We start from the raw sequence: 24,030 nt of genomic DNA, 5'->3' as shown, positions 1-24,030 counted from the left end.
AGATATATATATTACCAGAATAGGAAATATTTAATTAGTACATTTTCCCTCCTCACATGATGATGTAAAGTATACATTGATTGTTATTTGTTATGGTGATGTTGGTTTTTTTGTTTTGTTTTTGTTTTGTTTTTCTTCTTTTTCTTTTTGTATTTTGTAAATGTATATTTGTTTATTTTTGTTATGTTTTTTAAAAAAAATTAAATAAAAACTTTTTTTTTTTAAAGGAAGGTCAGTTGGGGAGGGAGGGGGAAGGCTCCAGTGGAGCAAACAGCCATACTTCTGAGCTCCTGCAGCTGAAATTAAAGCCTCCCTTCAACTGCGGGTTTCTGATTTGAATCTCCGAGCAGCAAAAGTAGCCCAGCACAAAATCCCAACCCAACTCACCACTGTCGTCTCATTCCTGTCTTCTGTGTTGTACACACAGGTGGTCCTCAGCACATCCCCCTACGAAAGAAAGCAGGGCAGAGGTCTCCAACCTTGGCAACCTTTAGGACTTCAAGTCCCAGAAGCTGGCTGAAGAATTCTGGGAGTTGAAGTCCACAACTCCCTTCCATCCCCCACAGGGCCTAATGTGGAGGGGGGCATTAGATGATGTTGTGGTTAGCTCTGGCCCAGCTCCTGCCCCAAGCAATGTGGAAGTGGATGTGGGGGAGACATCCACATGCCGCAGGCCTGTTTTGCTTCCAGTAGAACCTGTCTCCTCTGACCAAGGAAGCGTGAGTGACAGGGGAGAGGGGAGTTTGGCAGACAGCCCAGGAGGAGATCAATCGTCTGTATCATCCCTGGATTCTGAACAAGAATTAATGACACAACCACGCATGCGTAGAGTGATGCATAGGAGACAACAACTGAAGGATTATTACAAGAGAAAATGAGGCCACCTGTGGTTGGGTGGGGCTGCTGTAATTAGTGCTACAGATAAAAGTGCAGCCTGGTGTGTTAGCCTCATGGCAGTTTATCTGATTCATTGTTTCATCAAGATCGTGTTTTTTTGCTGTTCAGGATTGTGTGTGTGGACTCTCTGGACTTTAGAATTGGACTCAATTTCCCAGTTATTGGGTGAGCAATTGGATGGCATTTAACCTGTGTCTTGTGTGTACCAGAAAATCCCTTTGACAATCAAAAAGGGAGCTGTTTCTGTTTTTCTGTTTACAAAAACTTTTGAGTTTTCCTTTTATCGTGTGGTGTGTGTCTTCTTGGACTCATTACTCTGTAATTACGGGCGGTTGAAACATGCCGGCAGAACAGATGAGCTGGGAAGAAAAGGTGCCTATAGCTGCAGCCTTTCCCTCTGGCTACCCCTTCCCGCCTGCTCTGGCCAGTGCCCCTCTTTCTCACAACTGTGCCCCCCTCCAGGGAGATGGGCTCACCCTGCCCAGGGGGAAAGGGGTCCTTCCATTGCACCAGCAGAGCTCTGAAAGAGGAGTCCATTCGGGGCCCTAGTTAAGCCATTCCTGAATCCCCCACTGAAGCGGAGCTGCCCTTGCTTACCGGGTAGACGAACACCTCTTCCTTCAGCATGCGAATCTCCTAAAGAAAACAAGGTGGGGGGGAAGGTGGGGGGGGAACAAGATATAAGACAAGGCTGTCTCTAAATATACCACTCCCCTTTGTTAATTCTCAATGCATTCATCAGATACCCAGAGGCAATCCTAAAAGAGGTTTAGCAATTGACAAGCGCCACTGAAACAAGCTGTTCTTCTGATGCAAGGCATTGGACACCCCACCCCCCAGTCACATTCCCCCCCCAAAAAAGATTTCTTCCTCGTTTTCTTTCACTGGGGATCACATTGGAGGCAGGGGGGCATTGGGTGGGACCAACAAGAGGCCTTTCCATAATACTGCCACTCCCGAAATTATTCTGGCCGCCAGACTGATGGATGCCAAGGAGACCCCTCACAGAAAGGAGGCGCACCAGGCTGACCACCAATGTGGCTCATCTCCTGCCAGGAAGCCAGAGCGACAGAGGGGGCTTTGCCAGTGGTTCTCAACCTTGGGGTTGGGATCCCTTTGGGGGGTCGAACGACCATTTCACAGGGGTCGCCTAAGACCATGGGAAAAGACAAATTTCCAATGGTGTTAGCAACTAAAGCTTCTATTCTGGCATCTCGGAACATATTTTTACAATCCAACCAATCAGGCGTTTACAAGGGAGGCTGTCCCTCTGACCTTCCTGCCAATCAGCTTAAAGATCTGTTGGGAGAATTCGCTCTTGACATATGGTTGGGGGTCACCACAAAATGAGGAACTGTATTACGGGGTTGCGGCATTAGAAAGGTTGAGAACCACTGGATTAGGAGAAAGGCCCCCACCTATCATGGGAGACCCTGACCCGCATCACCATGGCCAGCATGGAGGCCCTGGCACAAGAGGGGGCTCGAATGTATCAGGAGTTGCTTGCAACAGAAATAGCGCTTAGATTTAGATACCACTTTACAGTGCTTTACAGAAGTATACAGAGCCAGCCTCTTGTCCCCAGCAATCGGGGTCCTCATTTTACCCATCGTGGAAGGATGGAAGGCTGAGTCAACCTGGCGCCCAATGACATTCAAACTGCCAGACTGAACCACTGTGCCACCGCAGCTCATCTGCAAAAATGGTCTTTGGCTTTTGATCTTCCTTTTATAATCCTTTTATAAAGCCCTCATCACCTCGAGGCTCGACTACTGTAACGCTCTCTACATGGGGCTACCTTTGAAGAGTGTTTGGAAACTTCAGATCGTGCAGAATGCAGCTGTGAGAGCAATCAGGGGCTTTCCCAGATATGCCCATGTCACACCAACACTCTGCAGTCTGCATTAGTTGCCGATCAGTTTCCGGTCACAATTCAAAGTGTTGGTTATGACCTATAAAGCCCTTCATGGCATCGGACCAGAATACCTCCGAGACTGCCTTCTGCCGCACGAATCCCAGCAATCAGTTAGGTTCCACAGAGTTGGCCTTCTCCGGGTCCCGTCGACTAAACAATGTCATCTGGCGGGACCCAGGGGAAGAGCCTTCTCTGTGGCGGCTCTGACCCTCTGGAACCAGCTCCCCCTGGAGATTAGAGTTGCCCCCAACCTCCTTGTCTTTCGCAAACTCCTTAAAACCCACCTCTGCCATCAGACATGGGGGAATTGAGACATCTCCCCCAGGCCTATATAGTTTTATGCATGGTATGCTTGTGTTGTATGTTTTTTTAAATAATGGGTTCTTAGATTTTTAAATATTAGATTTGTTCTCTGTACATTGTTTTATTATTGTCATGAGACGCTCCGAGTCTGCGGAGAGGGGCAGCATACAAATCTAATAAATAAATAAAAATAATAATTTTGATTGACAACAGATATCAATGGAAGGGCGGGACTTCACAAGCCTGGCCCAGTTTCTATGACTGTCCTGATACAATCTACGTTTCTTTCTGCAACCTTTCTTTGCTTCCTGGCTTCCCAGCCTGCTCCCCTCCGTTCTGACTTTGCCCTCCAGGCCTCCTGCGTCTTTCCCCCCTTCTTGGCTCAGTCAGAAGCTCTTTGGAAGGACATGCCCCCCTAACACACACACTCCCTGCAGGGTAAGAAGTATACCAGCCCCTCCAGCAAAGCCACAAGGCAGCAGCCCCACTCATCCTTTGGCCCTGGGACCCAGAGAAGGCGCCAGAGGAAAGAGTCCGGGGGGGGGGGCCCTGCGTGGGAGACCCTGCTGTGCTCAGAGCCTCCAAGGGGGGAAGGAGCTTTTGCACAGCAGAATTGCCGCTTTTTTCTCCGGGGGGGGGGGGAGGCTGCCCCTCCCGCTGCTCCTTTGAGGAGCGGGCTGAGTTTCTCTTCTGTCTGCACAAAATCACTGGGAGGGAAGACCACAATGGTTTTACCTGGAAGTGGGGGCTGTAGTGCTGGTCCCTGTTGACAACTTCCCAGTCTCTCCCTTCACGGGACAACGTGGTCACCACGCTCCTCCCGGCCAGGTGGGTGTGGAGCTGAGAAGCAAAGATGTGGATCCCGGCAGGTGGCAAAGCCTACAGAGGGGAGGAGGAGGAGGAGGAGGAAGATGGACACATTCCTTCGCAGTGAGGACAACACTCGCCTTGTGGGGAAACCAACACTGGGACCCTCTGGGGAGGACCCTGCCTGATGCCAGGCCTGGTGGGCCCAGGCTGGGCTGTGGGCAAGGGCACAGGTGCAGCTTCCCAGAGTGGGGGAAGCGTTAGGCTGCCCCCCCGTTTGCTTCTCATCCGCTGAATGCAGTCCAGGATCAGAAATGAAGTCTCAGCTCTGGAGCCCCTCGCCCCCCATTTTGCAGCGGCTCCTTCTAACCCCCAACATTTCTCCCTTAGACTATCCACGAGTGACCTCTCCAGGTTCCTAACAGGCCAGTAAGGGCCGTACATAGGTGCACTAGTGTACCTTTCGTCCCCTATCCAATTGTCTCTCCTTATCTCATGTATCATATATCTTTTCTTCCTTTCATATATCTTCTCCTCTATTTTTATAACTTTTCTTCTATCCTTTTCTTTATATATAATACTACATGTCTATTCTCTTCAATATGTATTGTGTATTGGACAAAATAAATAAATAAAAATAAAAATAAATAAATAAACTTCCTCTGGCACTGCAGCCAAGAGAATTGATATCCCAATGGAGCCATAAGCTGAGACTGGGGCACTCAAATTGGGGCTCCTGCCAGGCTCTGCTATGGGGAGGGGGCAGAGTGGGGTTCCCCCCCTCAGACGTTCCCAGGTCTTTTGCAACTGGACAGGTCTGCTGGAGGGGGGATGTCACTGCTGCCTGTGTGGATGGGAAGGGAGTGGGTGTCTCCTCTGCCCTTGACCAGCATTTCCATGTACGTTAGTCTTTTTGACCCAATTCCACTATTGGGGAAATTGGGTACCATTCAGAATCAGTCTGACTGAGGAGCTGAAGAATGGCAAGGAGGAAGGCAGGCAGGTGGGTGAGTTAAGGAGGGAGGGAGGGAGGGAAGGAGGAAAGAAGAAAGGAGGGAGGGAGGGAAGAAAGAAGGAAGGAAGGAGGGAGGGAGGGAGCGAGGGAAGGAAGGAGGAAGGAGGGAGGGAGGGGAGGAAGAGGGAGGAAGGAAGGAGGGAGGGAGGGGAGGAGGAAGGAAGGAGGGAGGGAAGGAGGAAGGGAGGGGAGGAGGAAGGAAGGAAGAAAGGAAGGAAGAAAGAAAGGAGGGAGGGGAGGAGGAAGGAAGGAATGAGGGAGGGAAGGAGCGAGGGAAGGAAGGAAGGAGGGAGGGAGGGAGGGAGGGAGGGGAGGAAGGAAGGAAGGAAGGAGGGAGGGAGGGAGGAAAGAAGGAAGGAGGGAGGGAGGAAGGGAGGGGAGGAGGAAGGAAGGAAGGAAGGAAGGAAGAAAGGAGGGAGGGAGGGGAGAAGGAAGGAAGAAAGGAAGGAAGGAGGGAAGGGAGGAGGAGGAAGAAAGGACGGAGGGAGGGAGCGAGCGAACGAGGGTAGGAGGAAGGAAGGAAGGAAGGAAGGAAGGAAGGAAGGAAAGGGAGTAGTCACTGGAAGTGTTGCAGGCCACTTCCTGCCCACCCTAGACACCAGCATCTCCACTTTGAAAGGGAAGGGAAACCTCCACCAGATCTGCAGGGTTAGGAAAGCAGAGGCCTCACCAGCTGAGTGCACTTGTCCGAGCAGTAGCCGGTGAGGGAGAAATGGCTTTCGCCAGGGGGAATCGCCATCACGGGTGTGTAGACCAGGCCCAGCTCCATGATCCCTGCGTCATACTGTCGGAGGGAGGCTGTGTAATGGAGTCGGATCCCAGAGGAGTCACGCCGGCCTGGTAAGAAGCAAAAAGACCTTTTTTGCTGATGAATGGGCACCGCCTTCCTCTCAAGGAAGGCCACAGAGAATCCTGCAGGATCAAGTTCAGTTCTGGGCACAATACCAAGATGCCCAAACTAGCCTCAGTGCCCAGCAGGATGGCACAGACAGTCTCTCCAACATAGCTGAAGTCCCCCCTGGAAAGAAGCACTCTGCTCATAAATAATCCCAGGAATGCCAGGTGACCTTGGCATTGGTGCTGTCAAACTCCCATTTGCCATCTGCCTCTCATGGCATCTGGGACTCAGAGAGGCTATCTTGAGAAGGGACCCTGGCGTTACTTTCCCTGCGTCTCCTGCTCTTGTCTGGCCCCTGGAAATTACAGCAGCCCTTTTGGTCCTAGTAACGTGGGAGGACTTATAACTCCGGGACCGCCTTCTGCCGCACGAATCCCAGCGACCGATTAGGTCCCACAGAGTTGGCCTTCTCCGGGTCCCGTCGACTAAACAATGTCGTCTGGCGGGTCCCAGGGGAAGAGCCTTCTCTGTGGCGGCCCCCACCCTTTGGAACCAGCTCCCCCCCTGATATTAGAATTGCCCCCACCCTCCTTGCCTTTCGTAAACTCCTTAAAACCCACCTCTGCCGTCAGGCATGGGGAAACTGAAACAACTTCCCCAGGCCTATATTGTTTATGTATGGTGTGTTGTGTGCATGTTTTTAAATTATGGGTTTTTAGTTTAAATTATTAGATTTGTATTACATATTGTTTTGCCACTATTGTTGTGAGCCGCCCCGAGTCTACGGAGAGGGGCGGCATACAAATTTAAATAATAATTAATAATAATAATAATAATAATAATAATAATAATAATAACAACAACAACAACAACAACAACAACAACAACTAGAGGGCATGTGCCCTTCTGGGGCTTGGCAGAATTCTGGGAGTTGAAGTCCAAATAGCTTCAAGTTGCCAACACTGGACTATAAGGTCCCTTCCAATTCTGTTAATGTATTCCTAATCCTATTGGCTGTTGCCCATTGGTTGTTCCCATACTCCAACCAATCTGCCCCTCTAGTCCTTTGGTGACTCCAAGGGAGTCCCCCAGACCTAATCCCCACTGCTTGGGCCTCTCAGGATACAAGTAAGGCCAGCCATGAATTAGCTGAAGGACACTGAAGGCATCTCAGTGTGCCTTCTCTGAGGATGGGATAATCAACCTCTATTATTATTATTTATTAATTGGATTTTTATGCCGCTCTTCTCTGAAAGTCTCTACAGGTCAGAAGAGGAGGACCAGGGTCTGCTTCCAGGATGGGCCTTTGGCGCGGGGGACCTCAACTCCACCAGGACCTCAAGTCATCCTAACCATTGCTACCCATAGATGCGATTTGATTAGTCTGGATTAGGATTAGGAAGAGATTAACAGAATTGGAAGGGACCTTTTAGGTCATATAGTCCAGTGTTTCCCAACCTTGGCAAACTTGAAGCTATTTGGACTTCAACTCCCAGAATTCCCCAGCCAGCGAATGCTGGCTGGGGAATTCTGGGAGTTGAAGTCCAAATAGCTTCAAGTTGCCAAGGTTGGGAAAAACTGATATAGTCCAATCTCCCACCCAAGAAGAGATTCTACACCTGTGTTGATGAACCTTTTTTTTTTGCTCGGGCGTCAAAAGGGTGTGTACGCATGCAATAGCAGGTGCACACCTGCCCACACCAATAAAGCAATGCCCTCTCCCTGCAGACAACCTTTATACTGTCCCCCCCCCCGCGTATGCGCGCAGACCTCACTGAAGCCTCGAGACTTCTGGTAGGCCCGTTCAGGAAAGCCTCCTGAAGACTGGGGAGGCCGAAAAATGGCCCAACTGCCCAACCAGAAGTTTGGAAATGAAGCCATTTTTGCCCTCCCCAGGCTTCAGGAGAGCCTCTGGAGCTTGTGGATGGTGAAAAACAGACCCAACGGATCTACCAGAAGTTCAGAAACAAACTTCTGGTTGAGCCATTGGGCCGTTTTCTGCTTCCCCAGGATTCAAGAAGCAAAAATCAGCTGGCAGCATCTGTTCCATTGATGGATCGCTCTCAATGTCAGTTTCCAGTCACAATTCAAAGCGTTGGTTATGACCTATAAAGCCCTATATGGCATCGGACCAGAATACCTCCAGGACCACCTTCTGCCGCACGAATCCCAGCGATCAGTTAGGTCCCACAGAGTTGGCCTTCTCCGGGTCCCGTTGACTAAACAATGTCGTCTGGCCGGAACCAGGGGAAGAGCCTTCTCTGTGGAGGCCCCGACCCTCTGGAATCAACTCCCCCTGAAGATTAGGATCGCCCCCACCCTCCTTGCCTTTTGTAAACTCCTTAAAACCCACCTCTGCCATCAGGCATGGGGGAATTGAGACATCTCCCCCAGGTCTATATAGTTTATGTATGGTATGCTTGTGTGTATGGTTTTTTTTTAAATAATGGGTTTTTAGATATTTTTAAATATTAGATTTGTTATTGTACACTGTTTTTATTATTGCTCTGAGCCACCCCGAGTCTACGGAGCCCATTATATAAAAACATACAACACAAGCATACCATACATAAAACTATATAAACCTGGGGGAAATGTCTCAATTCCCCCATGCCTGGCGGTATAGGTGGGTCTTAAGCAATTTACGAAAGACGAGAAGGGTGGGGGCAGTTCTGATCTCTGGGGGGAGTTGATTCCAGAGGGCTGGGGCCGTCACAGAGAAGGCTCTTCCCCTGGGGCCCGCCAGATGACATTGTTTAGTCGACGGGACCCGGAGAAGGACAACTCTGTGGGACCTTAATCGGCCTTCCTGGTTGAGGCCAGTGCCAAAAAACGTCCCTGCAGGACTCTCTTTTCCTCCTTCCCTCCCTCCATCTGATCCCCAAAGCCTCAGGATCAGGCTCCAGTGGCCAGCCCTGGTCTGCTGGGTCTCACTCACCTTCAAACAGCAGGGGATTATGGTAGTGGACTTCCAGGCGCAAATATTTGGAGGAGCCGGGACCCCCGAAGGCTAGCCCTGCATCTTGGGGGTAGTAAAAGGCCTGGAAGGAAGGAAGAAAGAGGCAGAGCTGACCCTCTTCAGCAGCTCAAGCGAAGCCTCTGGGGACGCCCAATAGTTCTAGAAAGGCTTTTAGCAAAGAGTGGGATAGTTTGGGCTTCAGCTGCTGCCCCATCTTGGTGGGAGGCAAGAAATAAGGAAGGACTCACATAGGCCCCCCAGGTTGCTGCTTTACCATCTCATTCAGAAGTTCCAGGGGCTCAGGGGATCTGAGGAGCCCAGCCCCATTGCAAGAGCCTCCTGCCCTGAAAGTCAGCCGGGACATGTTGAAATTTTATGAGATTTGGAACAAACTGTATATATGGATAAATTAAGAAGAAGAAGTAAAAGTAAAAAGAATAGGAGAATTGCAGAGGTATGGATAAGATTTAAATTTTGTGTTGGATGTATGAAGATTTATTATATAAGGTTAAACAAGTTTCTTCTTTTCATTTAAAGTAATAAGTAGATTTATAGTATTAACAATGTATTCTTTTTTCTGTATCGAAATTTAACGTCTAGAATAAGCGGGGAAGTTGCAACCCCATTTTTATGTTAAATGTACGTTTGTCAGTTTTGTCTATTTTATTAAAATTCATAAAATTTATTGAAATAGGGCTCTGCCAGTGCTTGGGTCATTCTCCATTGCCCCAAACTACTCCAAGCCTGCAGATCCTCCTCCCCTCACCCTGAAACAAGTGAGCAAGCAAAGCGATTCTCCAGGAGTTAAGGGGGCAAGCAGCTTGACTGGGAGAGGTTGGTCATGTCTTGTTGCCGGAGGCCAGGATGGCTGATTTAGGGCAAAAAACGCTTCCTGAAGCATCACCTGAAGCCAGAGGAGCAAGGAGGACTTCCACCCAGGTCTCCCCCCTTCCCAGTAAAGGCCCCAGAACCTCACCTGTGCACCCATCGCCCAGGCAGCCAAGACGTGTCGACAGAAATTCAGGCGCTGCGGCTTCATCTTGGAGTGGCAGGGGCCGCTGTAGTTTGGGAAGACTGGGAAGTGGGGGCTGCACTGGAAGACCTCCATGTGATGGACCAGAGCTTCATTCCCGCTTGTGACCACCGGCTCATACTGGGGGAGGAAGGGGAGAGGTGTGACGCTCCAAGCCCTGCAGCTCTGCATGCGATATTGGCAGGGAGAAGCCAATTATCCATTTTGTCTCTTTAAAGGCAGGTGATTTGGGATGGATAAAAAACCCTTGCCAATACGAGTACAAGTGCACTAGAGTGCCTTCCATCCCCTGTCCTATTGCTCTCCTCTATCTCCTATACCTTTCTTCTATTCCTATATCTCTTCTTCTATTCTTTCATTGATATGTTCTATTACTATATCTTCTTTTCTATTCTTTCATAGATATATTTTACTATGAGTATCTCCTCTATAACCTTCATCATGTATTTTACTATGTATATACAGTGTTCCCTCGATTTTCGCGGGTTCGAACTTCGCGAAAAGTCTATACCACGGTTTTTCAAAAATATTTATTAAAAAGAAGAGGAAGAGGAGGAGGAGACAAGAAGAAGTGGAGGAGGAAGAGGAGGAGACAAGAAAAAGAGGAGGAGGAAGAGGCGGAGGCAAGTAGAAGAAGAGGAGGAGGAGGAAGAGGAGACAAGCAGAAAAGGTGGTGGAGGAGGAGGAGACAAGAAGAAGAGGAGGAGGAGGAGAAGGAGGAGACAAGAAGAGGAGGAGGAGGAGTGAAGAAGAAGAGGAAGAGGAGGAGAAGGAAACAGGAAGAGGAGGAGGAGGAGACAAGAAGAAGAGGAAGAGGAGAAGAAGGAGACAAGAAGAAGAGGAGGAGGAGGAGAAGGAGGAGACAAGAAGAGGAGGAGGAGGAGTGAAGAAGAAGAGGAAGAGGAGGAGAAGGAAACAGGAAGAGGAGGAGGAGGAGACAAGAAGAAGAGGAAGAGGAGGAGACAAGAAGAAGAGGAGGAGGAGGAGAAGGAGGAGACAAGAAGAGAAGGAGGAGGAGTGAAGAAGAAGAGGAAGAGGAGGAGAAGGAAACAGGAAGAGGAGGAGGAGGAGACAAGAAGAAGAGGAAGAGGAGAAAAAGGAGACAAGAGGAGGAGGAGACAAGAAGAAGTGGAGGAGGAAGAGACAAGAAGAAGGGGAAAAAGAAGAAGAGAAGGAGGAGGAGGAGAGGAGGAGGAGGAGGAAGAAGCAGCAGCTTTCAAGAAGAGACTGGACTGCCCTCTGTCAGAAATGGTAAAGGGTCTCTCTCCTACTTGGATGGGTGGGAGGTTGGACTAGATATCCTACAAGATCCCTACCAACTCCTGATGGAAGAAGTTCTTCAACCAAGGAAGAAGTTCACTACATTTGAAATAGGCTCTGCAAAGCTCCCATTTCATCTAAGAGCTGGAAGATACTTTTGCTGAAAGCTGGAAAAAGGGGAGACAATATCATCAGCATATTTTGAGGACATTGTGATCTTGACTGATGCTAACTGTACAGATGGTGTCAATGGGTATGGTTGCAATCCTTGTCCTTATCTTGCATGAGATGGCCTGGATTCGGGAAGAATTGCTCCCTTGCAAAGCACATTGGGAGGACTTGAATCTAAATCGGTGAAAGGGAAAGAGGGACCAGTCCTTCTACTCACCATGACAATGTGATGCTTTTCAAAGCTGTCCGGGAGTTCAGTCATGTAACACCAGTATGTCGTCTCCTGGTGGGGAATGGTCACGTCTGGGACTCGGATTTCCATGGTCTTCAGGTCCCCAGGCAGTGGGGGGACTCTGATCTTCGGCTTCAGAAGTTGCACCCGCTGCAGCCCCTTCTCGACCAGAGCAGAAACATTGATGGCTTGGAGGGTCGGAGTTGGTTTCTCCAAAATGCCATAAATGAGATGCACAGTTCCGTCCTGGAAGGGAAGTCACCAACCATTTTATCTCTGAGCCACCAAGGATAACAATGTTGTTTGGCGGGACCCAGGGGAAGAGCCTTCTCTGTGGCGGCCCTGGCCCTTTGGAACCAACTGCCCTCGGAGATTAGAATTGCCCCCACTCTCCTTGCCTTTCGTAAACTTCTTAAAACCCACCTCTGCCGTCAGGTATGGGGGAATTGAGATATTCTTTCCCCCTAGGCCTTTACAATTTACGCATGGTATGTCTGTATGTATGTTTGGTTTTTATAATAAGTTTTTTTTTAGTTATTTTAGTATTGGATTGGATTGTTACATGTTGTTTTTATCATTGTTGTTAGCCGCCCCGAGTCTACGGAGAGGGGCGGCATACATACATACATACATACATACATACATACAAGTAAGTAAGTAAGTAAGTAAGTAAGTAAGTAAGTAAGTAAGTAAGTAAGTAAGTAAGTAAGTAAGTAAGTAAGTAAGTAAATAAACAAAGAAAGAAAGAAAGAAAGAAAGAAAGAAAGAAAGAAAGAAAGAAAGAAAGAAAGCAAGAAAGAAAGCTGGGTGGCCCATTTAAAGTGGGCTTGGTTCTTTCATATGTGGTGGTTGTGCCCCGGAGCAAAAGATTATTGGGAAAAGGTTCATAATTGGTTACAGCAGATTACAGAAAGAACAATAGAATATACTCCGGAATACTTCTTATTAGATATCCCTAATAAGAAAACAGCAACCCAAAAACATTCAACATTTTTTGTAACATATTAGTACGTCAGCAAGAATCACCTATGCTCAACATTGGAAAAATAACAAAATCCCACCGGAAAACGTATTGAGGGACAAAATATACAGGTGCTGAAATGGACAGGTTGACAATCAAACTTAATTAAAGAACAAAATAATTTGGACTATTATGAAGTATGGATTAAACTAAATGGTACAATTAGACTAAAAAAAAGGGGAAATTGTGAGACAATGTGAGATATAGACAATGATACGAGATAGTGTAAATATATGAAATATTGTATATGGACTAAATGTATGAAATTGGGTGTAGATCTGTAGTATAATGTAATGATGTTTAAAGAACAAAAAACAATAAAAATAAATAAAAAACAAAGTAGGCTTGTTTGCTGGCCAGAAGAAGCTCAGAAAGAAAGCAGTGAGCCCTGGAAAGGCTTCCTTGGGTTGGAGAAAGGTCAAAACCGACTGAAGGGCTCGTTTAAACAGGGAGCAGCCTCTTTTGTAAGAGATGCCATCATGGAAATGAGCACAGCACTCAAAAGAGTCTAGCCACCTTTAGGCTGCGTCATAAAACAGGGAAGGCAAGATAGTAACCGCTAGTTAAGCCACAGCACAATGATCAAACATTTAAATATGTTAAAGGGTTAAATAAGGCTCAGGAGGGAAGTGTTTTTAATAGGAAAGTGAACATAAGAACAAGGGGACACAATCTGAAGTTAGTTTGGAAGAAAGATCAAAAACAACATGAGAAAATAACTGAAATTACTGGAAGAGTAATTCCTTGGAACAAACTTCTAGCAGATGTGGTTGGTAAATCCACAGTCACTGAATTGAAACATGCCTGGGATAAACATAGATCCATCCTAAGATAAAATACAGGAAATCGTATAAGGGCAGACTAGATGGACCATGAGGTCTTTTTCTGCCGTCAGTCTTCTATGTTTCTATCCATTGGTCTGCTTTTGGCCACACTGATCTCCATAAGGACGAATCTTTTGAACAAAAGATTTCAATTACTATTCTAATTGTACATGTTCTGCTTGGCGTGACAACTGAGCAGCAATTAAGGTAAAAGTAAAACACAGACTGGAGTTTCAGAAACACAAAAATATATTTCATTAACAAGTTGGCTGAGAACCGCAATTACGGCAAAAGAATGTCTGTTTACTGCCAAAGAGTCTGAGTTATCTTCAAGGCAGATAACAAATTTCCAAAAAAAACCAAGATTTGTAAATAATGTCTCTGAACTGGGCTGAAGCAAAGGTATTCCCTATTTTTTGCAATAGCTACAGTCTTTCATAAAGCAATTTTTCAAAGGCTAGGTTTCTCCAAGAAAGCAGGGATGCTGGTTTAGAGAAAACTCTGGATTTGTTTCTCTTTCTCTGTTAAACCACGAATGATAACTCCTGTAAAGAATGCTCCTACAAACCTCCCCTTTTATGAATGCTGCAGAATTCCTTATTACGCTCAGCTGTGATCAAGATCTCCTCCTGAGTCTGTGCAACTGTTCCTGTCTCCCCCTAATCCTTCACACACACACATTCAGGTTTGGATCATTAATCACCCCCTCCTCATCGGATCCCGACAAAGCCCTAGCTGGGGGTTCCATAGGCATTCCACCTCTATCTCTCCAGACCCTTCAGCTTCCATCTCTCCTTCCTGCTCACTGCCTGAATGCTCCAATAGCCACACAGGTCTCGAAAGCTCAGAGGGACTTGGCTCATTTGACTCCAAATCTGCTATCAGAGGAGCTGGTTGTGATTTAACAGTACTTTTGCCGTAGAATATCCTTAAACTTGAATCCAACAGTTTCTCCTAATAGAAACTGAAAATACAGAAGCACGCCAGCTGTGTTTCACTTTGTGAAAGTGTGTTTCACTTTGTGAAAGAAGAAGGACTGTGAATTGCCTCACAGTTGCAAGCTAAGTATCTAAGAACTGATAAGGGACTTGTACAAATTACCAGTTTGTTTGGAGACGAGTGCTCTTGGCTATACAAAAAGAGGGCTTAGTTTATTTGAATTTTCGGTATAAAGAACATTGTTTTGAATTTTCAAACGTGTGTGTGTCTGAAATTTGTATCTGTGAATTTTCGGGAGGATTCTACTGGAGAGCTCGACAGAACAGTGATTTTGGGAAAACCAAGGGACTGTCTTCTTTTAACAAAAAAAGAAAAGAAAAGAAAAGAGAGATTTAAAAGCAATGTTTAGTGATTCAGACTTGAGATTTTGATTTCCCTTTTCAAAGCATAAAATTGGATTGCGCAAAGCAAAGCATATTCAGGCTAATCTGCCTCCCTTCTTGCATTATTCTCTTTAGATTTGTGACAGTTCCTTTTCAAAATTGTTTCTGAAGCAGAAGGTGAATAAAGATTCTACCTCAATCAGATAATCTTTTGGATCACAAGTGGCAAAGGGCCTCTTGAAGAGGACGGAGAGCCCCATGCCAATTCTGTGTGCCTCCAGGAGACGATAGTTCTGCTGGGCGTCCATGTGTAGCTGGGTGTCTTGGTCGCTCCAGGCATCCTACAAGTGAAGCAGAGATGGAGAAGGCATTGCGGCCCAGCTAAAGCATCTGGTCTTGGATTTACACTTTAGCTAAAGAAAGCTTGGAGTCCCCCTCTTAAAAATTTCAAAATTAAGAATATAAGTAACAATGAACTGGTTTGAAAAACTGAAATGCTAAAATTTTGTGAAGACTAGTGTTGGGCGAACTGAACTTGCAAAGTTCGGGAGGCTGAAACCGAAACTGAACTTTTTAAAAAGTTCGGGTTTGGCGTCCACTCAAACACCGCGAAGCGCCGCCGCCCGGGAGGAGAGTGGGGAATCCCACGATGGGATTCCGGGGGCGGGGCTTTGACTCATCCCCGTGGCCGCCAGCTGGCCACATCAGCATCAGCAGAGGCACCCCACGCTGGCCAGATGAGCGCCCACTCTCTGGGCCCACCTAGCAGGGGGCGCTGTTGTTGCTGGCTGGGGCAGTGAGATTCGGTTGCTGCACATGTGCAGAAACCGAATCTCACGTGCATGGGCAGCAGTGACGGAGCTGCGTGGTTCCTGCCCAACCCTGCTTGTCATCCTTCTGACCTTCCTAAACTTTGGATATTGTCATGGCTACAGTGATAATGTTGTAGCCTTGTTGACCTGCATGGCTGGTCAGAAAAAAGGCCCTTTCATGGGGCAATTGGCCCCACCTTTGCCAGGAAAGCAACCAGGCTCACAGGTGCAATTATCTCTGGGCATCTCATGTTCTAGGGTTCAGGGATTCCCTGTGAGGGAGAGACAGGTGAGAGCCTTCAGGGGCATCTGGGGAATATCCCCACAAAAGGACTTTTCTCAAGTTGCATAGCCTACAGTTTAGCTCTCCACTATGCAACCAAAATGATCTGAGCCATGGTGGCGCAGTGCAGTAACGTTCCTCTTGCACAGATGTGCTAATCCTTCCCGACTCTAGGGGGCAGAGCTCTATCTCCGTTTCAAAGCCGAAGAGCTGAAGCCGAACAGCCAGCGCTCTTCAAAGATGTCTGTGGCTGGCATGACTCAATGCCAGGGTGCATGGAACACTTCATGGCACCGGACCAGATTATCTCAGGGACCGTCTTCTGCTGCACGAATCCCAGCGACCAGTTAGGTCCCACAGAGTTGGCTTTCTCTGGGTCCCGTTGACTAAACAATGTCGTTTGGCGGGACCCAGGGAAAGAGCCTTCTCTGTGGCGGCCCCGGCCCTTTGGAACCAACACCCTCCAGAGATTAGAATTGCCCCCACCCTCCTTGCCTTTCGTAAGCTTCTTAAAACCCATCTCTGCCGTCAGGCATGGGGGAACTGAGATATTATTTCCCCCTAGGTCTTTACAATTTACGCATGGTATGTTTGTATGTATGTTTGCTTTTATAATAAGTTTTTTTTTTAGTTGTTTAGTATTGGATTGTTACATGCTGTTTTTTATCACTGTTGTTAGCCGCCCTGAGTCTGTGCGGAGAGGGGCGGCATACAAATCCAACACATAAACAAACAAACAAACAAACAAACAAATAAAGAATGAATACATACATACATACACAAACAAACAAACAAACAAACAAACACACAAACAAACAAACAAACAACACTGTTACCTTCCTACCAAAGCTGGTCCCTATTTTTCTACTTGCATTTTTGTATGCATACAAATCCAATACATAAACAAACAAACAAACAAACAAATAAAGAATGAATACATACACACACACACAAACAAACACACACACAAACAAACAAACAAACAAACAAACAAACAAACAAACAACACTGTAACCTTCCTACCAAAGGTGGTCCCTATTTTTCTACTTGCATTTTTGTATGCTTTCAGACTGCTAGGTTGGCAGAATCTGGGACAAGTAACGGGATTCGAACCGCCGACCTTTCTGATCACAAGCTCAGCATCTTAGCCATTGAGCCACCGCATCCCACAGTACTGCAGACTAATTCTACTGACTGCTAGGTGCTTGTAATTTGGCAGTTTGAATCTCACCCGGCTCCAGGTTGACTCAGCCTTCCATCCTTCTGAGGTCAATAAAATGAGGACCCAGATTGTTGGGGGTCTTAGGCCGACTCTGTAAACTGCTTAGAGAGGGTTGGAAAGCATTGTGAAGCAGTGTATAAATGCTATTGCTATTGCTATCTGGATAGAAAAGGATTCAAGAGTTCCAAATTAATGCAAAAAAAAGAAGAAGATAAAATCTCAAGAATCTAGTTTCAATTATGGTTTAAAATTTAATAGAATAGCTCAACCAAGCATAAAATAATGAGGGATATTAACTTCAAGTACATTCTGTGCAGTTTTAATATTAGCTTGTTCAAACACAGACTGTTTTTTGGCTCATGCCTTAAAAAAGCTGACTTAGAATCCCAGGGCTGGAAGAACTAAGTTTAGAACTAAGACGCCTTAAACAAGATCTACGTATTGCCCACAAGATCATATGCTGCAATGTCCTGCCTGTCGGCGACTACTTCAGCTTCAACCACAACAACACAAGAGCACACAACAGATTTAAACTTAATATTAACCGCTCCAAACTTGACTGTAAAAAATATGACTTCAGTAACCGAGTTGTCGAAGCGTGGAACTCATTACCGGACTCCATAGTGTCTTCCCCAAACCCCCAACACTTTACCCTTGGATTATCTACGGTGGACCTCTCCAGATTCCTAAGAGGTCAGTAAGGGGCGAGTAGAAGTGCACTAGAGTGCCTTCCGTCCCCTGTCCTATTGTTCTCCTGTATCTCCTATACCTTTCATCTATTCCTATATCTCTTCTTCTATTCTTTCATTGATATCTTCTATTACTATATCTTCTTTTCTATTCTTTCTTAGATATATTTTACTATGAGTATCTCCTCTATAACCTTCATCATGTATTTTACTATGTGTATATAGATATATACCCACAAAAACCCTCATTGTGTATTGGACAAAATAAATTAATAAATAAAAATAAGAGACCTTGGAGGGCTTCTAATCCAGCCCCCTGCCCAAGATAGAAATCTTTATAGCATCCCAGGCAAACGGCTGCTCAATCTTTTCTTAAAAATTTCCGGTGATGGCGCACCCACAGCTCCAGAAGGCAAACTGTTCCCTTGATTCATCGTGTTCATTGTCAGAAAATTTCTCCTTCCTTCTAGCTTAGATTGCCCTTTAACAAGCTTCCGCCCACTGCTTCTTGTCCTTGTTTTCAATAGATGTACCCAATTCCTGCACTCATTCTTCATATATTTTAGTTCCTCAATCACCTTTGTTGCTGTCCTCTGCACTTTTTCCAGACTCTTGACATCTTTTGTATATCATGGTAGCCAGAATTGGACCCTACACCATTTCTGACAGATGACAGTGCAGTCTCTCCTTGAAAGCCTCCAGGAATGAAGCTTGCACAACTTCTGAAGGCAACTTCTGTTCCATCGGTTGATGACTCTCACTGTTAGAAAATTTCTCCTTATTTCCAAGGAAGTTCTCTCCTTGATCAGTTTTGATCAGTTTTCATCCATTATTCCTTGTCTGGCACTCAGGTGCTTTAGAAAATAGCCGAGCCAGATCACCTATTCTATTCTATGCATTTGGTTTTTCCTGCCCAAGTGTAGGACCTTACTTTTCACATCACTGGACTAAATAGGGCCTTTTCTCTCCTTTGTCAAACTCAAAATATGACTTCAGCAACCGAGTTGTCGAAGCGTGGAACTCATTACCTGACTCAGTAGTGTCAACCCCTAACCCCCAACATTTTCCCCTTAGACTATCCACGATTGACCTCTCCAGGTTCCTTAGAGGTCAGTAAGGGGCGTACATAAGTGCACCAGTGTGCCTTCCGTCCCCTGTCCAATTGTCTTTCCTCTATCTCCTTTATCTTTTCTTCCTTTCAAATATGTTCACCTATACTTTTATATCTTTTCTTCTATTCTTTTCTTTACTTATATTATTACATATCTTTCTCTTCAATGTGTATTATGTATTGGACAAAGTAAATAAATAAATAAAATAAATAAATTGTCAAGTTCCTTCTGAATCTTGAGTATCTTCCAAAATGTTGGCTATTCCCTCCAGTTGGTGTCATCTGCAGATTTGATGAATTCCCCTTCTATCCCCTCATCTAGATTATTATTATTATTATTTATTAGATTTGTACGCCGGCTCTCTCCGCAGACTCGGGGCGGCTCACAACAATAATAGATCAGAGTCTTTAAACTTGGCAACTTTAAGACGTGTGGACTTCAACTCCCAGAATTCTCCAGCCAGCAAAGCTGAGAGTTGAAGTCCACATGTCTTAAAGTTGCCAAGTTTGAGGACCCCTGAATTCTAGACCTTCTCAAAACCTGTCTCCTGGTCTGGTCCCCACCCAGGTTCACCCACTCAGCACCCCATGAAAAACCTCACCCTGGGGATATAGAAGCGAGGTTCCTTCTTCCTTGGCCATCACCTTGGACCCCCAAAAGTGATTTCTTGTTAGAATCCACAGAGAGCCCAACATCAGAAGACGACCCCAGCCCCACTCCACCCCCAAGCCTGAGCTTGGCATAGGAGCTGCTTCCCTGCTTACCCACCGCAAAATACAACTGGAGCCCGTCGCTCCACAGGACAGCAAGATCCGCCTCCTGAAATCCTCCACGGTCTGACATACCAAAGAGAAAACCATATTTCAGCTCCTTGGCCACAATCTGGAAATGCACTTCTTCCAAGTGGTAGCTGACATTCCAGGAGAGCTCCAGGAGGCCCTGAGGATCCAGGGGCACCTTGTATGGGAAGCTGTCTCTCGGCTCCATGCCTTGCAGGGCCACCACCAGAAGGACCAAGAAGACGGCGAGCAGGGAGAAGTACATGGATGCCGCTTCCCGCATCTTGAGCACCAGGCAGGTGTCTCCCTTCAGCCGCCTCCCGGAGCTTGACATTCTGGCCAGCGAGAGCTGAGAGTCATGGGGCCCTCAGCTCTTCCCATTTATAGAGCAACTGGATCAGTAATTCCCCTTAATTACATTTGGTGGCTGGAAATTGGATTGGATCCCTGAACAGCCCTGCCTGTGTCCTCCCCCCTCTCCCCCCTCAAGGCCTGGGGGCTTGTCGCTTTCTGCTTCTCTCTAATTGCCTTTAATTGTTTGTGGATATCATCAATGGGAATTTAACTGGACTGGATAGTCCCCCCCCCCTTTTTAAATGTCCTTTTAATGCTTTTTGAAAGGCAGGCAGGGGAGTGGATTTGTTTCCCAGCTCTGTGTGTGCTTTCTCTCTTCCCTCTTCCAAAATACACCCAGATATGAGACTTTGTGTGAACTGCTGGGTGGTCAGAAAGTCTCGCCCTGGTGTACCAACAGCAAATGGAGGCTAGGATTTCTCCCCAATGGCCACCCCATGATTGCAGAGACCTGCCCTTATGCTAAGCCCTAATGCCCCAGAATTTGCAATTATCCCTTGTAGAAAGTTAGCACCAACACACCTCATAGAATAGAATAGAATAGAATCGAATTTTTATTGGCCAAGTGTGATTGGACACACAAGGAATTTGTCTTGGTGCATATGCTCTCAGCATACATAAAATAAAATATACATTTGTCAAGAATCATATGGTACAACACTTAATGATTGTCATAGGGGTCAAATAAGCAATGAAGAAGCAATATTAATAAAAATCTTACGATATAAGCAACAAGTTACAGTCATACAGTCAAGAAATACGAGATATAGGAGAGACTATAGACACGGGACAGAAGGCACTCTAGTGCGCTTATGCACGCCCCTTACTGACCACTTAGGAATCTGGAGAGGTCAACCGTGGATAGTCTAAGGGTAAACTGCATGCAGCTGACAAGCAGCAGAAGTAGCCTGCAGTACTGCACTCTAACCACTGTGCCACCTTGGCTCTAAATCTGTCTATATGTTGTGCAATGAAAGAATTTTCATCATCAATGTGCTGCATCGGGTTGAATGGCCAGGGGCTTTTTGATAAAGTTGCATGGATATCCATTTTGTTCGAATGTGGTGTATAGATACTCTACGGAGAGGGGCGGCATACAAATCTAATAAATAATAATAAAATAGTAATAATAATTTCCTTTTTCTGCTATTCTGGGTTGTTGCAATCTGTTTGGGCTCATCAAAATTTATTTTTATTGATTGATTTTGTCCAATACACAATGAGGGTTTTTAGTGGGTATACACATAGTAAAATACATGATGAAGGTTATAGAGGATATACTCATAGTAAAATATATCTAAGAAAGAATAGAAGTTATAGGAATAGAATATATCAATGAAAGAATAGAAGAAGTGTTATAGGAATAGAAGAAAGATATAGGAGATATAGGAGAGCAATAGGACAGGGGACGGAAGGCACTCTACTGCATTTGTATTTGCCCCTTACTGACCTCTTAGGAATCTGGATAGGTCAATCGTAGATAATCTAAGGGTAAAGTGTTGGGGGTTTGGGGATGACACTATGGAGTCCGGTAATGAGTTTCATGGTTCGACAACTCGGTTACTGAAGTCATATTTTTTACGGTCAAGTTTGGAGCGGTTAATATTAAGTTTAAATCTGTTATGTGCTCTTGTGTTGTTGTCCTTACACAGCTTCCGGGTGGTTTTTCTGTAGACTTGCATTTCTAGTTTGCTCCAAGAACCCTTCATGTTAACCCCTCATGGTAATTCAGAAAAAAAAGAAGGCGCTTCCCGATGGACCGGCAAAGACGTCACCGGAGCGGTCACACGTAAATTGCACAATTTGGTGGCGGCTACCGAACTGAGTCTCCTAGCACACTGGTAGGAACCCACCACTGAACTATGACCAGAATTGAGCCCAACATTTTTGTTGCTAGGTGAGACAGCTTTAAGTGGATTTTACTTCATTTTATGACCTTTCTTGCCACAGTTGTTAAATAAATCACTGCAGTTAAATTAGTATTTAAGTGAATCTGATTTCCCCATTGACTTTGCTGGTCAGAGCTTTGGAGAATGTGTTTGCATGACCCATGACATTGCGACTGTCGTGAATGTGAGTCAGTTGCCAAGCATCCCTATTTTGACCACATGACTCTGAGAAAGCTGTAATGGTCATTTAGTGTGAAATATGGTCATGCCAGAAGGACAGAAGGAAAAGGGGGGACACGAGTCTTCGGAGAGGGGCGGCATACAAATCTAATAAATTATTATTATTATTATTATTATTATTATTATTATTATTATTATTATCGAAACATTTAAATATGTCAAAGGGTTCAATAAGGTTCAGGAGAGAGGTGTTTTTAATAGGAAAGTGAACACAAGAACAAGGGGACACAATGTGAAGTTAGCTGGGGGAAAGATCAAAAGCAACTTGAGAAAATATTATTTTACTGAAAGAGTAGTAGATCCTTGGAACAAACTTCCAGCAGACGTGGTTGGTAAATCCACAGTAACTGAATTTAAACATGCCTGGGATAAATATATATCCATCCTAAGATAAAATACAAAAAATAGTATAAGGGCAGACTAGATGGATCATGAGGTCTTTTTCTGCCCTCAGTCTTCTATGTTTCTATGTTTCTATGCCACTTTTTTCAGTGCCATTGTCATTTCGATCGGAGACTAAATGAACTGTTGTAAATCAAGAAGCACCTGTACTTTCTCAAGATATTTAATTTGCAACAGACGCTTGAAATGCAATGCATTAGATGTAGTTGATATCAAAGAGGCTCTGAAACAGAAGTATTTTTGTTTTGTTTTTCTGAGGCTTTCAAAAAAAATGTTTGCACAAAAAAGTGTGTAAAATTTGTGCAGGCCAATGTAGAAATTTAGCACCTACCCCTCTATTAGAAAAATGAAATATTTTAGGAAACATTTAAAAAGGCAGAATATTATATTTCACTGGATGAGAACTGGTGAAACGTGTTTTTTTTAAAGCAGCCCCCATCTTTCTTAATAGCCCTGAGCAGTTGTCAGCATTTAAGAGATAAAGAGCTTATTGAAAGAAGCCAAGTATCTAGTTAGCGCTATTCATAAGCAAATTCCCTGCAGCAAGTTCTGATCAAAGGTAGGCTTAGCCCTCAGCCACAATAGGAATTGCCCAACAAGCCCCTTCCTTGCATCAGCAGTCCAAAGTTCAACCAAATCTGGGAGCTCAGATAACTTATAGAGCCAGCTGTGGCCCCCTACAACAGCCAGTAGAAGACATGTCCTTGCAGAGGAACAGGAAGCTCAAGTTCAAAGTCTAAGGGAAGGGATAAAACCCCCTCACTCTGAACTCCATGTGATCAGCTGCCCACAACCATGTTTTATTTTATTGATTGATTGATTGATTGATTTTGTCCAATACACAATGAGGGTTTTAGTGGGTATACACATAGTAAAATACATGATGAAGTTATAGACTATATACTCATAGTAAAATATATCTAAGAAAGAAGTGAAGTTATAGGAATAGAACAAATCAATGAAAGAATAGAAGAGATATAGGAATAGAAGAAAGGTATAGAAGATATAGGAGAGCAATAGGACAGGGGACGGAAGGCACTCTAGTGCACCTGTACTCACCCCTTACTGACCTCTTAGGAATCTGGATAGGTCAACCGTAGATAATCTAAGGGTAAAGTGTTGGGGGTTTGGGGATGACACTATGGAGTCCGGTAATGAGTTCCATGCTTCGACAACTCGGTTACTGAAGTCATATTTTTTATAGTCAAGTTTGGAGTGGTTAATAATAGAATGTTTCTGTTTCATCATTAATTAAACCATATTTCTAACCTGCCTCCATGTTTCCAGTGTCTGGCTCCCAGCTTGGAATGGGACCAGTAAGACTTAATGAACTCAATCTGTATAGTCTGGAGGACAGAAGGAAAAGGGGGGACATGATCGAAACATTTAAATATGTTAAAGGGTTAAATAAGGTTCAGGAGGGAAGTGTTTTTAATAGGAAAGTGAACAAAAGGACAAGGGGACACAATCTGAACTTAGTTGGGGGAAAGATCAAAAGCAACATGAGAAAATATTATTTTACTGATAGAGTAGTAGACCCTTGGAATAAACTTCCAGCAGATGTGGTTGGTAAATCCACAGTAACTGAATTTACTATTTGGACAGGGAGTCACTGCTCACAGTCACTCATGCCCTCATCCCCTCGAGGTTT

The 24,030-nt window shown here is 45.3% G+C and overlaps 1 protein-coding gene across 1 annotated transcript in view; it reads right to left on the bottom strand.

Annotated features, from left to right (window-relative positions):
* The window catches only part of DBH (dopamine beta-hydroxylase), a 31,146-nt gene extending 11,285 nt beyond the window's left edge, over positions 1 to 19,861 (bottom strand). The window contains exons 1-9 of the mRNA XM_070758913.1: positions 19,484 to 19,861; positions 14,792 to 14,938; positions 11,416 to 11,676; positions 9,711 to 9,887; positions 8,714 to 8,816; positions 5,608 to 5,774; positions 3,851 to 3,994; positions 1,495 to 1,533; positions 388 to 447 (exon numbers count right to left, since the gene is read on the bottom strand). Coding sequence (XP_070615014.1) covers positions 388 to 447; positions 1,495 to 1,533; positions 3,851 to 3,994; positions 5,608 to 5,774; positions 8,714 to 8,816; positions 9,711 to 9,887; positions 11,416 to 11,676; positions 14,792 to 14,938; positions 19,484 to 19,828 — 1,443 coding nt within the window. The 5' untranslated portion in view covers positions 19,829 to 19,861. The remainder of the gene's footprint in view (positions 1 to 387; positions 448 to 1,494; positions 1,534 to 3,850; positions 3,995 to 5,607; positions 5,775 to 8,713; positions 8,817 to 9,710; positions 9,888 to 11,415; positions 11,677 to 14,791; positions 14,939 to 19,483) is intronic.
* Between the last annotated feature and the right edge of the window lie 4,169 nt (positions 19,862 to 24,030).

This window comes from Erythrolamprus reginae, chromosome 8, assembly GCF_031021105.1.
Source record: "Erythrolamprus reginae isolate rEryReg1 chromosome 8, rEryReg1.hap1, whole genome shotgun sequence".
NCBI lineage: Eukaryota > Metazoa > Chordata > Lepidosauria > Squamata > Dipsadidae > Erythrolamprus > Erythrolamprus reginae.
This window is presented reverse-complemented; position numbering and strand designations above follow the sequence as displayed.